Here is a 16,228-nt window from a genome sequence, read left to right as displayed (position 1 = left end):
AATGACAATTGCATACTCCACCCCTCCTTTTCACACACCCCCATAAACACACACACACACACACACACACACACACACACACACACATGCACGCACATGAACACATACACACAGTTCCTTAAAGGCAACTATTTCTACAACATCAGTCCGCCTGGGCTTTGCAGTAGATCCAATTGAACAAAAACACTAAAATCCATCAGTTTTTCAATGTGAGTTTTCTCACTGTATTCGATATGCTAAAGGAATAGGAAGAACAGGAATTGAATTTTTTTTTTGTTTAATTCCAGCCCAGATCTTCAGATTTGGTATTTCAAAATCAGTGGAATGAGTTAAAACTTTCAATTCATGGGGCCGGAGCGATAGCACAGCGGGTAGGGCGTTTGCCTTGCACGCGGCTGACCTGGGTTCGATCCCTGGCATCCCCTATGGTCCCCCAAGCACCGCCAGGAGTAATTCCTGAGTGCAAAGCCAGGAGTAACCCTTGAGCATTGCTGGGTGTGACCAAAAAGAAAAAAAAATCACACCGAAATTTCCCAGGATTTGGCACTGATCCCTTTCTGGTTCATCCTACAAAGCTTAGCTGATCCTCCTCAAACCAGGAACTTTTCTCCACCCCTACCCAGCACCACTGAAATCAATTCACCCAATAACCTACTAGGCAAACCGATCTTAAACCCATCTTAATATTTTCTCTCTGGATGTTTTATTATTGCTTCTTCTTCCTCTTCCTTTCCCCCCTCCCTTTTCCTTCTTTATTGTTTTGTTATTTTCAAGAGTACCGTGGGGCGGAAGGAACAAGGCAGAAATTCAAATGAAACAGTCAACCCTGTTACGGATAAATTGACCCATTTGCAAAATTGCTGGTTCTCTCCTGTGAGCTGACCTTGTGCAAGTACTATTACCTTTGTGACGAGGTCTCAAGTTCCTCATCTGAAAAAGGGGGTGTGGGATTAATGAAGAGACAATCTCACAGGGACAAGAGCATTGGAGGGACAGAGTAGAAGGAAGGGAAAACTGGGGTTCAGCGCCGGAGTGATAGGACGGTGGGGAGGGCTCTCACCTTGCACGCAGCCGACCCCTACTCAATCCCCAACACCACACAGGGTGCCCCAAGCACCACGAGGAGTCAGCCCTGAGCACAAAGCCGGGAGTCAGCCCTGAGCACAAAGCCAGGAGTCAGCCCTGAGCACAAAGCCAGGAGTCAGCCCTGAGCACAGCTGTGTATAGCAAAAACAACCAAAAAAAATAAACCAGCTGGGGATCAGACTGTGGTGCCTACACAGGCCCGGGGATGCTATTCAGCTCTGAGAGAAGAGAAAATTCTGAGATTCCCTCCAACTTGAATGGAATCAAAGCACATCACGCTAAGTGAAGTGAGGCAGTTGTCAAAGGGAAATATCAGATCATGTGTCTTGGAGGCAGAGTATAAAGAAACAAAGAAAGAGGGGACGGGCCCCAAAATGGTGGGGATCCCCAGGACACCCCACAGTGCTAGGAGCTTCCTGGGCCAGACCCCCACCCCCCAGTGGTGCTGGGGGGACCATGTAGCCAGAAATTGAACCCAGGTCGCACATATGCCGGGAATGTGCCCTAACCACTATACTATCTCCCAGCACCCTGACCTTGGTGTGTGTGTGTGGGTGTGTGTGTGTGTGTGTGTGTGTGTGTTTGACTTTTGGATCACACCCACCGATGCTCAGGGGTTACTCCTGGCTCTGCACTCAGGAATTACTCCTGGCAGTGCTCAGGGGACCCTATGGGATGCTGGGAATCGAACCCGAGTCGGTCATGTGCAAGGCAGACGCCCTCCCCACTCTACTGTCTCCCAGCCCCCTGACCTTGTATATTTGTATGACCGCCTTTTCTCAATCCCAGGACACCCACTTTCCTCTTGCAGCAATCCAGTCACACTTCACTTAGCAGGTTTCCGTTCACTCACCGATCACAGCCCTGACGGTGGCCCAGGGTAACGCTGGCCCAGGGATGCAACAGGCCTTAGAGCTTGGGTTTGTGCAGATAGTCTTGTGACGGCCACACAAGGGCAGAATCGTCTAAGGACACGTTTCTCGAAACTTCTCTCGCCACATAGCGACCCATTCCCATAATATGAAATTTCATTTGGTGGTTTTGATTTTTAGGGGGAACATGGCACACCCAGCGGTGCCCGGGGCTTAGCCCCGGCGCCAGGAATCCAGCCCGGGCTTTGGCACACGAAGCACGTGCTCCAGCCCACTGAGTTATGCCTCGAGCCCCAAATAAATGTTACATTAAAAAAAAGAAAAAAGTTTAAATAAGTGAGTCCTGGTGCCAGAGAGATGGCGCTACAGACACTACATACACAGTCCCACAGGCAGCCAGCCCAGGTTTAACCCTTGGCACCCCATAAGGTCCCCCAACCCCCACCAAGAGTGATCCCTGAGCACAGAGCCAGGGAGTCTGCCCTGGGCACAGCTGAGTGTGGCCCAACCCCTCCTCTCTGGCCAAATACCAGAGAGTCCCTGAAACTATAAAGCAAAGCACAAAGAAGGGGCTGGAGCGATAGTACAGTGGGTAGGGCATTTGCCTTGCACACAGTTGACCCAGGGTTGATTCCCAGCATCTCATAGGGTCCCTGAGCACCGCCAGGAGTAATTCTGAGTGCAGAGCCAGGAGTGACCCCTGTGCATTGCCGGGTGTGACGGAAGGAAGGAAGGAAGGAAGGAAGGAAGGAAGGAAGGAAGGAAGGAAGGAAGGAAGGAAGGAAGGAAGGAAGGAAGGAAGGAAGGAAGGAAGGAAGGAAGGGAGGGAGGGAGGGAGGGAGGGATCAGAGAGAGAGAGGAAGGAAAGAAGGAAGAAAGGAAGGAAGGAAGGAAGGAAGGAAGGAAGGAAGGGAGGGAGGGAGGGAGGGAGGGAGGGAGGGAGGAAGGAAGGAAGGAAGGAAGGAAGGAAGGAAGGAAGGAAGGAAGGGAGGGAGGGATCAGAGAGAGAGAGGAAGGAAAGAAGGAAGAAAGGAAGGCAGGAAGGAAGGAGGAAGGAAGGAAGGAAGGAAGGAAGGAAGGAAGGAAGGGAGGAAGGAAGGAAGGAAGGGAGGAAGGAAGGAAGGAGGGAGGAAGGAAGGAAGGAAGGGAGGAAGGAAGGAAGGAAAGAAGGAAGGGAGGAAGGGAGGAAAGAAGGAAGGGAGGGAAGGAGGAGGGAGGGAGGGAGGGAAGTAGGGAGGGAGGGAGGGAGGGAGGGAGGAAGGCAGGAAGGAAGGAAGGAAGGAAGGAAGGAAGGAAGGAAGGAAGGAAGGAAGGAGGAAGGAAGGAAGGAAGGAAGGAAGGAACGAAGGAAGGAAGGAAGGAAGGAAGGAAGGAAGGGAGCAGAGAGAGAGGAAGGAAGGAAGGAAGGAAGGAAGGAAGGAAGGAAGGAAGGAAGGAAGGAAGAGAAGGAAGGAAGGAAGGAAGGAAGGAAGGAAGGAAGAGATGAAGAAAGGAAGAGAGAAAAAGAAAAGCATGAAGTAAATGACAGTATAGATGGCGCATCAAGGGGGGACTGTGGGGACGGTACCAGCACGACTGAAAGTAGGCGCCGTCTCATCTCTGAACTCCACGGGCGTCAAGCTTCTGCGTCAGCCCTTTCGTGCCAACCTCCTCCCCTCTGCCTCCTGGGCCTGTCACTCACAGGTTCCGGAAGGCGTCTTCCCCCAGGTCCCGGGGCAGCAGCGCGGGGGTCTCCGGCTGGAGCAAGCTGCCCGAGGAGGCCCGCAGCCAGGCGGCCCAGGACCTCCACACACTCCAGGGGGCTCAGCACCTCGAAGCACCTCTCCAGCGTGAGGCGGAAGAGGCTGCGCGCCACGCCCGGGCTCTGCAGGGCCTGTCTCCGGCCTCCCCCACGTCCACGGCGATGTCCCCCAGCTCCTGCGGGAACCAGGGAAGTGCGGGCTGTTCTCCGGGTTGCCTGTCGGGACGGAAACCCTGGGAGGAATCCCACAAGGTCGCAGTGGGAACATTCAGGATCAGACTCGCGCTGCTATGGAAAACCTTCTAGAACGTTCCATGACCTGAAGAATAATGCCAAGTGCCTCCACACAGAGCAACGGCTCTCTGCATAGCCCGCACCTGTCTGTCACACCTCGTCTTTGCTCTGGCTGGAGTTTCTCTCCCCCTCCCCCTCCCAGCACACATCTAGTTCGTTCCTTTATGTGAGCGCTCAATCAGCACTTCCTGGTGGAGTCTTTTTCTGATGCTCTTCTACTTTGGTCAGACCAAACCTCCTCCGGTATTGCTCCCAAGAGCATCTAAATCAAGCTCTATGTCAACTATCTAGGTTCCTGTCTTTCTTTCAAGCTGGGTTATTCTCAGCCCTGGCTGCATAGCAGAGCCACGGGGAGGCGGTCCACAGATAGAGACTGATTTTTTTTTTTTTTTTGCTTTTTGGGTCACACCCCGCAATGCACAGGGGTCACTCCTGGCTCACGCACTCAGGAATCACCCCTGGCAGTGCTCAGGGGACATATGGGATGCTGGGATTTGAACCCGGGTCGGCTGCGTGCAAGGCAAACGCCCTCCCCGCTGTGCTATCACTCCAGCCCCTAGAGACTGATTTCTGCTTAAGCAGAAATGACACCAGTCCATGGGCCTCGTGGATGCCTGGACCAAGAAGAGATTGAGAAATCTGTAGAAAAATCTGTTAGAATGAGCGAGTAAGCGACCAGAAGGAATGAACCTTTAAACCAGAGAACCCAACAGCCAACTTAGATTCAATCCCTGGAACCACAGATATCTAAGCTTTCTTTTTAAAAAAGATTATTACAGGGGCCGGAGCAATTGTACAACAGATAGGGCATTTGCCTTGCTCACAGCCAACCGGGTCGACCTGGGTTCAATCCCCAGCATCCCATGTGGTCCCCCCAGCATAGCCAGGAGTAATTCCTGAGTGCAGAGCCAGGAGTAACCCCTGAGCATTGCTGGGTTGTGACCAAAATAAAGAAAAATAAAGATTACTTCAAAAGGAAACTTTTTATCCAACAAAACCCTCAGGTTTGAAGCACCCACAATCCCTGAAGCCACATATAATCCCCCAATTACTGCCAGGGATGACCCCTGAGCACTGAGCCAGGACTAGCCCTGAATACTGATGGGTGTGGCCTCCAAACTCAATAGTAATAATTATTAATAAGCCCGGCGCGCTACCGAGAGTATCCCGCCCGCACAGCAGAGCCTGGCAAGCTCTCCGTGGCATAGTCGATACGCCAAAAACAGTAGCAACAAGTCTCACAATGGAGACATTACTGGTGCCCGCTCGAGCAAATTGATGAACAGCGGGGACGACAGTGCTACAGAAGAATAATAATGAAAGACAAACTTAATCTATCTCTGGGATGGAGAGATACTGCAGTGGGCAGCGTGCTTGCCTTGCATGTGGTCAACCTCAGTTCGATCCTGGGCACTACATATGATTCCCTGATCACCTCCAGGAATGACCACTGAGTACCGAGCTGGAGTAATCCCTGGGCACATCCAGGCATAGCCTCCAAGACAAAACAAAACAAAAAACAAATAAAAACAACAAGAATCTGTCATGGGAATGTTGATGGAGTTTAGCTCCTTCTGGAAAGTACCACTCACAATAGACTATCTCCGGTAAAGGAGACGCCAAACTCGCAGCAACCATCTGCGTCTCAGATACTTGCCCTCTGATACTTCCAGATCAAAAAACTTCTGGTGCAGAAACGGCTTCCGGTTTTTGTCCCTCCCCGAGGGGGAAGCAACCACCTCTCACCTGCAGCCGCAATGTGCACTGAGGTTGAAACCACTGTTCACGGGTGCTCAGGCTGCCAGGCTGTCGGAAGAGACTCGGTACCCCCCATTTCTTAGAACCCGTAAGGATCTAGATCACGAAGGCTCGTCATGTGCGCTTCAGAGAGAGCGAGTGAGAAAACCCAGGGCCCGCAGCTCCCAGGAAGGAAGAGCTTGAGAAAAAGCCCAGGCGGGTCAGGCTCGGTTCAGCAAGTCCTCGCCCTGGACTTCCCGTGTCCCCAGAGCCAGCTCACCCAGCGGTCCTTCTTGTCTTCCAAGAGGCACCTCAGGGCCGTGTGCAGCTGCTGAGCATCTGTGTCCCGCAGGTCCTCCAGCAGCCGCCGGGGCTGGTACAGCAGCTGCTTCAGGTGGTTTTCTATGGTTGCCTGGATGTGGGGAGTCGGGAGAGTCAAAAGGAAAAGGAAAGGAGCACGCAGTCAGCATCACGGCCCCCCGATTCCCTGCAGAAACCGGGAACCGTCAGCCTGGTCCTGTGGCTGGGAACAAAACTTCTTCATTAGCGGCCAACAATCGAGTCAGGGCTCCAGGCTGGAGAGAGGGTCCAGCGGGGAGGGTTTGGCCTTGTACACTGTGGACCCAGGTTCAAGCCCAGGATGGGGGTGCTCTGTGTGGCTTGCACGCGCCCCTGGGTGAGGATATTAGGGAATGTTAAGGATGTAAAAGACGGTGCAGAGAGAGGATACAGCAGGCGGGTGTTTGCCTTGCATATGGCCAGCCCGGCTTTGATTCCTGGTACTTCTAAACGGTTCCCCAAGCACCACCAGGAGTGATCCCTGAGCACAGGGCAGAACTAAGCCCTGAGCATAGATGGGTGCGGCCCAAAGACATAAATAAAAAGCCAGGGCTCACTGGAAAGAGTACGAAGAATTCTCAAAATATTTCTGGAGTGTTCATAATTATGGAGCACCCTCAGGAGGGGAACGGGCTGTGTCCCCACCTTGCGAAAGCCCTAGCAGCCACACACACACACCACACAGCCACCACCACACCAACAGCCCAACCTCACTGTTTCATGACTAACCTCTGCAGAGATGACAAGTGGACAAAAATTCCTGGCACACCAGTTTCCAGGATGAAAACTCTGGGGTCTTCTTGGAGTGGGACAGGCAACCCCCACCTCCACATCCCATACTGCCAGAAGCCCCATGTATCATCACGTGTAATCCAGAAAGTCAAAAAGAAAAAGAGAAGGAAAGGGAGAAAGAAAGAAAGAAAGAAAGAAAGAAAGAAAGAAAGAAAGAAAGAAAGAAAGAAAGAAAGAAAGAAAGAAAGAAAGAAAAGAAAGAAAGAAAGGAAGGAAGGAAGAGAGAAAGAGAGAAAGAGAGAAAGAAAGAAAGAAAGAAAGAAAGAAAGAAAGAAAGAAAGAAAGAAAGAAAGAAAGAAAGAAAGAAAGAGAGAGAGAAAGAAAGAGAGAGAGAAAGAAAGAAAGAAAGAAAGAAAGAAAGAAAGAAAGAAAGAAAGAAAGAAAGAAAGAAAGAAAGAAAGAAAGAAAGAAAGAAAGAAAGGGAGGAAGAAAGAAGGAAAGAAAGAGAGAGAAAGAAAGAAACAAAGAAATGAGGGGCTGGAGCAATAGCACAACGGGTAGGGCATTTGCCTTGCACGCGGCTGACCCGGGTTCGATTCACAGCATCCCATATGGTCCCCCGAGCCCTGCCAGGAGTAAATTCCTGAGTGCATGAGCCAGGAGTAACCCCTGTGCATCGCCGGGTGTGACACAAAAACCAAAAAAAAAAAAGAAATGATAGAAAAAAGAGAGAGAGCTCAATGGGTGAGTTCAGCTTTGCATGTGGGAGGCCCAGGTTCTATACCCAGTACCACATGGTCTCCAACCACTGCTGGCCACAGATCCCAAGCACCAGCAGGTGTGGCCTAAAAATCAAAAATTTTTAAACCCAAAATTAAATGTATCTACCATCTGATCCTTCAGTTCCATGCCAAGGTATATATTCAAAGACTATAGAAATATTCACTTGAAAAATATACACACACGGGCACTCATTGTGACTAGTACTTAGCCAAGATCCAGAAACAGCTCAACTGCCCATTGACAGGTAAGTGATTAGAGGTGCAGATTCAAGACACAATGCAGGCCTGCTCAGCTATAAGAAAAGATAAAATCTTGCCTATTGTGACAGTGTGGAAGAAACTAGAGGGGGTTAGGTAGGTGAGAGGGAGAAAAATACCAGAGACTCCCGTTCAGGCCTGGAGTATAGGGGAGCCGGCCAGGAGAACAGATAAGACCAGTGGAAACCGCCCCACAGACTGCAAGACTCAGCCAAGGTTAGGAACGTCAGCGGGAGTGGGAGGACTCCCCATGGGTGGTGAGCGTGTGGTGATGTATACTTTGAAGAGCAACGACATGGTATCCCTAGAACACGCCAAGTCGGATACATTAACGCTAACTCTGCTGGGGAAATGGAGACAAGGGCCAGAGTGACAGGACAGGGAGTTTTCCTTGCACCCGGCCAACCTGGGTTCGATTCCTGGCATCCCATATGGTCCCCCCGAGCTCTGCCAGGAGTAATTCCTGAGTGCAGAGCCAAGAGTAAAGCTCTGGCAGTGCCAGGATGACACACCCTCCCCCCAAAAAATAAAAGAGAAGAAGAAGGAGGAGGAGGAGGAGGAGGAGGGAGAGGAGGGGGAAGAGGAGGAGGAGGAGGAGAGGAAAAGAAGGAGAAGAGAAGAAGAAGAAGAAGAAGAAGAAGAAGAAGAAGAAGAAGAAGAAGAAGAAGAAGAAGAAGAAGAAGAAGAAGAAGAAGAAGAAGAAGAAGAAGAAGAAGAAGAAGAAGGAGGGGAGGAGGAGGAGGAGGAGGAGGAGGAGGAGGAGGAGGAGGAGGAGGAGGAGAGGAGGGAGAGGGGGGCGAGGAGGAGGAAGAGGGGGCAGGAGGAGGAGAGGGGCAGGAGGAGGAGGAGGAAAAGGAGGAGGAGGAGGAGGAGGAGGAGGAGGAGGACTGAGGGTTGTGACATGTTTTCAGTAGTGCCTGGAACACGCTGAGTGGCTGGTCCGTGCCGGTTTGATTCTCTCTCTGAGCTGAACAGATACCCAGTATCTCCCCTGTAGAATCAATGTCCCACGTGGGTGGCTTTGGGACTGCCCGTTCTGAGTCTTCCTAGATCCAGAACAGTGGTGTGACAGAAAGAAGATGACACGCTACAGGCATAGTGAGCATGCGACCGTGATCTTAAGAGAGAAACGGTCTAGACACTGCTCAGGTTTCTCTCGTCACTGGAGAGACCTGGGACACACATTTCTTCTCTTTTGGATGCCAAAGAACAGGAGAAAGAACGAAGATGCCATCCAGCTCGTGGGGGTTCTGGGAAAGGACCAGCCCCTAGCATTCCGGGTCTCGTTCTCCCCTGAGTGGCAACTCATCTCCTTTTGATTACAGAGTAAGTAAGAACAGAAACACTCGCATGCATGTCAGAACTTCATCCATGACATGAATTCTTGGCTGAATCAGATCATCGTTCTGGAGTCAACGTGTCCCCCATGTTCCGTGCTGTTCGCAGTGTGGTGGCTAAGACAGGACGCACCAACTGGGTCATGCTAATAAGCCTGTGATGTCCCCAATGGCCACAGTCTCCACCAGGCCCTCATGGGCTCCCAGACAAATATCCACAGCCACTACTACTGTGCTAGTACTCCTAGTTTGTCCAGAGGATGGCTAAAAGAGGAGGAAGTTCTTTCTTTTTTTAGGATGGGGGGGGTCACACGCGGCGATGCTCAGAGGTTGCTCAGGGGTTACTCTTGGCTCTGCACTCAGGAATTACTCCTGGTGGTGCTGGGGGACCATATGGGATGCTGGTGCCGGGGGACCATCTGGGATGCTGGGGGATCGAACCCGGGTTGGCGGCATGCAAGGCAAACACCCTACCAGCTGTACTATCATGCTGGCTGGCCCCGAGGAAGTTATTTCTTGACTAATCCATGATAATCACACTGCCAGGTACACTCTTACATGATTCCCCCAAACACAATTCCCATGTGGTATCTGGACACAACCATCTCCGAGATTCTCCCCTCTCACTGCTCTGCACCATGCTGTGACCACAGACCAAGAGGCCCCGGGGAGAAAGCAGAAGCAAGACGCCAGCCTGAGCTTCCTCTTTCCCACCCTCCCTTCCCCCCCGGCTTGAGAACACGTGAGCGGTTGCAACCATGGGTACACAACTTGCTAGATGCTGACAAGGCCACCAAAGCAAATAAGGAACTGGGTCCCTCACAGGACCTTTGGCAACAGAGTCCCCTCTCTCTCTCTCCAGGTTCCCCTCCTCTCATCTGGGCTCTTCCATGAGAAATAACCCAAATGCTTTAAGCTGTTGGATCAACAATTCGTTCCTCTCACAGCCGTTCCCTTTAAATACCAACTCTCCATCCTCGGGTCCTGACTGAGAGTAAACGGAAGCACTTTCAAGGAAAACTAGAGAGGGGCTGGAGCAATAGCACAGCGGTAAGGCGTTTGCCTTGCACGCGGCCAACCCGGGTTCAAATCCCAGCATCCCATAGGGTCCCCTGAGCACCGCCAGGAGTAATTCCTGAGTGCAGAGCCAGGAGTAACCCCTGTGCATTGCCAGGTGTGACCCAAAAACCCAAAAAAAGAAAAGAAAACTCAAGGAAAACTAGAGAAGGGCCGGAGCGATAGTGCAGTGGGTAGGGTGCTTGTTTTGCAAAAGGCTGACCCGGAGTTCCACCCCTGGCAGACCCCCTATGGAGTGACCTCTGAGTGCAGAGCCAGGAGTGAGCCCGGCCTGAGCACTACTGGGTGTGACCAAAAAAAGAAAAACTGAGGAGAACACATTTCACACATGTCCCCTAGGTCTGCACCTGGCCCACTACCCTGAGTTTGGCCCCTCTTGAGCACTGGGAAAGGAGTCCAGGAGGGGGTCTGGTACACACCTGGAGGCTGGAGGCGGTGAAGAACACATCGCGTGAATTCAGGGAGTCCAGGACTCTGTGCGTCAGCTCCGCCGTCCACTCATGGGAGCTTTGGTCAAAGACAGACGAGAAGGTCAGGACGCCAGGGCCCCCTGCAAGTTGCCCCCCACAGCTGAGTGCCGGGGGCTGGATTCAGAGAGGGCCGTGACCCTGAGCATGCAGTGAGCAACGTGGGGTGCAGGGGGAGAAAAGGTGCCTAACCTGGCAGAGGGGGGAGGGAGCTCCTGATTCTAGAACCTTCCCTGGATTCTACGGTCTCGGATCTTAGAAATTCTTGATTTCCTGGTTGCATGCAATATCTGATTTCCCATAACAATCCACCCTCGGTGAACTAGCGTCTGGCTAAGCCTGGAAGTGTCCTTGCTGTGATAAGTTGGAAAGGGAGATTTATGGGAGAGTCGGTGGCATGGCCCGGAGTCTAGAGCACTTGTTTGGCACCTGGTCAACTGCAGTTCGATCCCCAGCACTGTACAGTCCTCTGTGTACTGCCGGGAGTGACCCCCCAAGCACTGAGCTAGGAGTAGTCCCTGAGCACTGTTGGGTGAGTCCTAATACCTCCCTCCTCCCCCAAATTTATAAGCAGATTTATAAAAGCGAAAGGGAGCTAGCTGATTCCAGGTATAGGCGTAAAACCTAGATTGGGATACTAGTTTTTTTTAACCACTTCGTTTTGAGCCTGGAGGCAATTCACTGCCTATCCCCTGCCTCAGTTTCCCTTTCCTTATAACATGGCTAAGAATCGGGAGGCTCCAATTTGTCCACACAGGTCAAGTATACCGGTTTTCATAGTCATATTTGTCACATTCGCTTAACTAAACACAAGTCAAGTGCTTAAAACTGTCCCCAGCACATAGGAAGCACTGAATTTCATTCCAAACAATCCCACCTTGGAGAAACTTCAGAGGCCAATGACACATGTGAGATTTAACAGAGAGGTACAGAGAATCCCATCCATGCAACGTCACCGTCATGGAAAAAGGAATATGTTGAACTTTTGCTTCCAGCGACAATGAAGTAAATGAACCTTCTTGCCATACACAGAAGGCATTTTTTCCTTTGGCTTTTTGGGTCACACCCGGCAATGCTCAGGGGTTACTCCTGACTCTGTTATCATGAATTACTCCTGACGGGTGCTCGGGGGACCATATAGATGATGGGAATTGAACCCAAGTCAGCCTTGTGCAAGGCAAATGCCCTCCCCGTTCTACTATTGTTCCAGCCCACAGAAGGCATTCTTAAGTCCCTTTTTCTTTATACATAGATGAACACATGAAGAAGTTGACAAGTTGATGGATAAATAAAGAAGATGCATAGCCTGTAAGACTATGCCCTTAACTCTCAACTGAGAGTTTTAGGGAGTAGATTCTACATGGGAAACCCTTACTTGAGCATGACTGGATGCCCTGCTCCTAAATACCAAAACCTTCTCCTTAGAGCCCATCACATTTGAGTTCTCTCCAGAGCCAGTCCTGGTCTCTCTGTCAGAGAGGCATGGCAGGAGGACCAGTCATATCACTTCCTGGCCTGTGAGCCTCGTTCCCCCTCCCCTGTGCCTCAGTTTCATTATTCTGTCCAATGAGTGAATAGTAGGTTCCACCCATTGGAACATGGTGGTTCCGGGTACATGCAAAGCTGGGTGTATTTCTATTATTTCTAATGCTTATTTTTTTATTTTGATGTATGTTTATTAAGACTCTGTGATTTACAAAGTTGTTCATAATAGAGTAACTTTAGGCCTACGACACTATTTCAACACCAATCCCACCACCAGTTTGCCCTTTCCGTACCCCCCAGCCTGCGATCTTGGTGGGCAGATAACAAATTTATTTCATGCTACTTTTCCCAACAAAATTTAAAGGAACGGCCAAAAGAACTGTCAGAAAATACATGTTAAAGTCAGTGATGATCAATCACTTTATGATTTTAACCCACAGAAATCAATTCAAATTATTTTATACAATAAAAAGTAAAGCCTATTCTCACTTTCACAAATAAGCTTTCTATTCTGGCACCTGAAATATGCTGCATTCAATTTTATTGTGCTTTGCATGTCACGGTGGTCATTTTCCTGCCTTCTCTAGGCCTGTTGTTATGAAAGTCTCTCTGCCACAGAGTAAGCGGGCAGTGAGTGCCATGCTTGTACTAGAGGCGAGAGGAATAAAAGTCGGTAGAGAAAAGTGAGTCTACTCACGCGGCTGCATTTACGGCCGCGCAATACCTCATAGGATACACCCTACCCATACCCCAAGAGCACCGCACCACATTTGATGGGGCCCAAAGTAGGAGGCAACCAATCTTTGAGGGAAATATTTTTACAAACTTATAAAAGGGCTTAATGGCCCCTGGGTGAAATACAACAATCGTCACACTCTTTCCTCTAAGGATACTTTTTTTTTTTTTGTGAATCACCGTGAGGTACAGTTGCAGACTTACAAACTTTCATGCTTGTGTTTCAGTCATACAACGATTGAGTGTCCATCCCTCCACCAGTGCCCATTTTCCATCACCAATGGTCCCAGCATGCCTCCCACCCCCCCACCCCACCCTCCCCCCACCTCACCTCACCTCTGTGGCAGGGCATTCCCTTTTGCTCTCTCTGTCTGTCTCTGTCTCTCCCTCTCTCTCTCTTTATGTAGCATTTTCAGTGGTTTTGTCATAACAAACAATACAAAACACATTATTTTGGTTCTACTTTGGGGCAAGGACTGGGGTTTGGGATGGAAACATCCGAAATATGGTGGTGGGAAGGTATAATGGTGGTGGGATTGGTGTTTGAATATTAAATATAATCAAATAGTGTAAGCTACTTTATAAAATAAAAAAAAAATTTAAGTGGGACTACTTCAAGGACATGATGGCCACTCAATACCTCTACTGCAAACCACAACACCCAAAAGGAGAGAGAGAGCAAAAGGGAATGCCCTGCCACAGAGGCGGGGTGGGGTGGAGAGGACAGGGTGGGGGTGGTGGGAGGGATGCTGGGACCATTGGTGGTGGAGAATGGGCACTGGTGGAGGGATGGGCACTCGAGCATTGTATGACTGAAACGCAAGCACGAAAGTTTGTAAGTCTGTAACTCTACCTCACGGGGATTCACTAATAAAAATTTTTTTAAAAAATTAAATTTAAAAAAGTGGGTCTCAACACCTTCTCCAGATGGAGCCCTGGCGACACTGAGCAGCAACTAACACGGCTCCGGCTTGCAGGACTGGGACACATCCGAGCCGCAGGTGGGGGGGGCACTGGAGTGGGGCGGCGCCAGCCCAACCTCCAAGTGGTCCCGGCCGCTGGAAGTCACACCCTCGACCCACCCTCGGTGCCATCTTGCCACATTCAACAGAGAAGAGGCCAGGCATTCTGGAGAGCAATGCGACCGGAGAAATGCTCCGGACCCAAAACCGGGCCAACAACACTGGGGATCCGGATGTAGGAGGTGCAGCCACAACACCTTCTCCAGATGGAGCCCTGGCGACACTGAGCAGCAACTAACACGGCTCCGGCTTGCGGGACTGGGACACATCCGAGCCTAGCGGTCGCGCGACCTTTTCTAAAAACTGAAAACATGCAATCTTTTAATGGAAAACCAATTATCAAATGCTTCCTTAGTAGGGCTGTCTTTCTTTGGGGGAAACTCCAACAACAATAGTGAGTTTTGTGTTGCAATATGGAACGTAATCAAGGTAAAGAGAAAATGAAGTGAAATTCTTCAGTTATACAGTTTGGGGCGGGGGGGCGGGGGCGGTGGGTATACTGGGGATTCTGGTGGTGGAATATGGGCACTGGTGAAGGGATGGTGTTTGAATATTGTATAACTGAGACATAAACCTGAAAACTTTGTACCTTTCCACATGGTGATTAAATAAAAATTTTAAAAAAAAAATTTAAAAAATAAAAGCAGAAAAAAAAAGTGGGTCAACTTCAAAACACTCACCCAGCCTGAGAATTGGTCTACAGCCCTGAGAGACCCGAGCGTAGACCAGTGGGAAGGGGCTCGCTAGAGATGGGGGTTACTCAGGTGAAGGGGGCGGTGTTGGAACGCTGTGTGCATGAAACCCTGTCATGCACAGTATTATAAATCGCGGTGCCTGGGATAAAATTTAAAAAATAAAACCCTCATATATTTCATGACTTCTTTTTGGCAGGGCTGGGGGGAGTCACAAGCATTGAGAGCCTGCCACTAGCAATGCCTCTGAGGGCTGGGGAGTGACTCTGAATGATAGAACACACTCTAAGCATGTGTGAGGCCCTGAATTTGGTCCCGAGCACTGCATGAACCCTTGAGCACTGCCGGGTAGAGCCCCGGTGACCCTCAACATGACCAGGTCTGAACAATAAATCAAACTAGACATGGCTGGAGGAGGCCCTTGAGAGGTCCTCCCAGCACCGCTGGGCGCGACCCCTATAAAAGTGTTTATTATAAACCTACCCGTCCCTTCCCTGCCCCACCGGAGGGGGTTACCTTTGAAACTGCAGGAGGTCCAATAATGCTACAAGGAGAATAAAATGAAAAGAAAAAAAAAGAGACAGAAGAGTCATTTCAGAGAGATCACTAGGGCGTTCTGTTAGAAATGCTCAGAGGCAGAGAGGGGACATTACCATTCAGAAAGCGTCCATCTATTATTTCTTCCTAAAAGGCAAAGAGATAACATCAAGCACAACAGACAAAGTTGCCGGCCACAGGAGAGGGGATTGTGATGAAAAGAACAGGCAATACTCACCGCCATTTTTTGCAACAATGGAGGCAAATCTGTAAGAAAATCATTGCACGTAGTAACTAGAATTGAATTGGGTGACCTTCAAAAATGGAAATAGGGGTGAGGAAAAGAAACACTCCCCCTCCCCTTTGAAAGAAGGAAGGAAAATTGAAATCTTAATTATACCCATGTCCATGCAGGCCCAGTATGAGAAAACCCAGCTTGGAAATTCTATTAGACTCATCCTAAAAATCCCCCATCAAAACATGGGCCCCCAAAAGACTATCAAGCACCACAGACTTCACCTGCAACATTCCATGAGATGGAATCGAGCCGGGTCACTTAGGATCGATGGTTTTGGCCTCAGACTCACCTTGCGTGGATGGTGGGACACCAGGACCGGCCACTCCATGGCTCAGAAAAAGGAACAGGAGAAGCAAGTCTGTCCTGGGCTCCTGAGACATTCTCCTGGCATCAGTGACTGCACAGTCCAGCTGTATCTTTAAGATCTACGTCAGGAGACAAAAGGGAGAGACCCACCGAACAAGAACCTCCTGAGGTCTTTTTTAAATGAATTCTTCAGAGAGACATGATTATCTTACCATAATGAGAGCCAAGTGTAAAATAAAATTTCACGTAGCATACTTTAGATTCCAGAGTTGGAAACGTAGAGAGGTAAATGAGAATGGGCATTTTTTTATATTGTATTAAAGGGTTTCAATTTCCCTACTGACATAGGTCAAGATCATATAGTCAGCACTAATTGGCCCTGACTAATATATTTTCTGACGACTCTCTTGGTGAGTTCTGAAAGCTTTGTT

The 16,228-nt window shown here is 49.9% G+C and overlaps 1 protein-coding gene across 1 annotated transcript in view; it reads right to left on the bottom strand.

The window, feature by feature from the left end:
• The window catches only part of OTOA (otoancorin), an 88,474-nt gene extending 72,563 nt beyond the window's left edge, over positions 1–15,911 (bottom strand). The window contains 6 exon segments of the mRNA XM_055136800.1: positions 6,011–6,142; positions 10,675–10,762; positions 15,173–15,200; positions 15,310–15,340; positions 15,432–15,460; positions 15,781–15,911. Coding sequence (XP_054992775.1) covers positions 6,011–6,142; positions 10,675–10,762; positions 15,173–15,200; positions 15,310–15,340; positions 15,432–15,460; positions 15,781–15,871 — 399 coding nt within the window. The 5' untranslated portion in view covers positions 15,872–15,911.
• Positions 15,912–16,228: the final 317 nt, after the last annotated feature.

The sequence above is a fragment of the Sorex araneus genome, chromosome 4 (genome assembly GCF_027595985.1).
Source record: "Sorex araneus isolate mSorAra2 chromosome 4, mSorAra2.pri, whole genome shotgun sequence".
NCBI classification, from domain to species: Eukaryota; Metazoa; Chordata; class Mammalia; order Eulipotyphla; family Soricidae; genus Sorex; species Sorex araneus.
The sequence above is the reverse complement of the archived record's forward strand: the minus strand, read 5'-3'. Positions and strand labels throughout refer to the sequence as shown.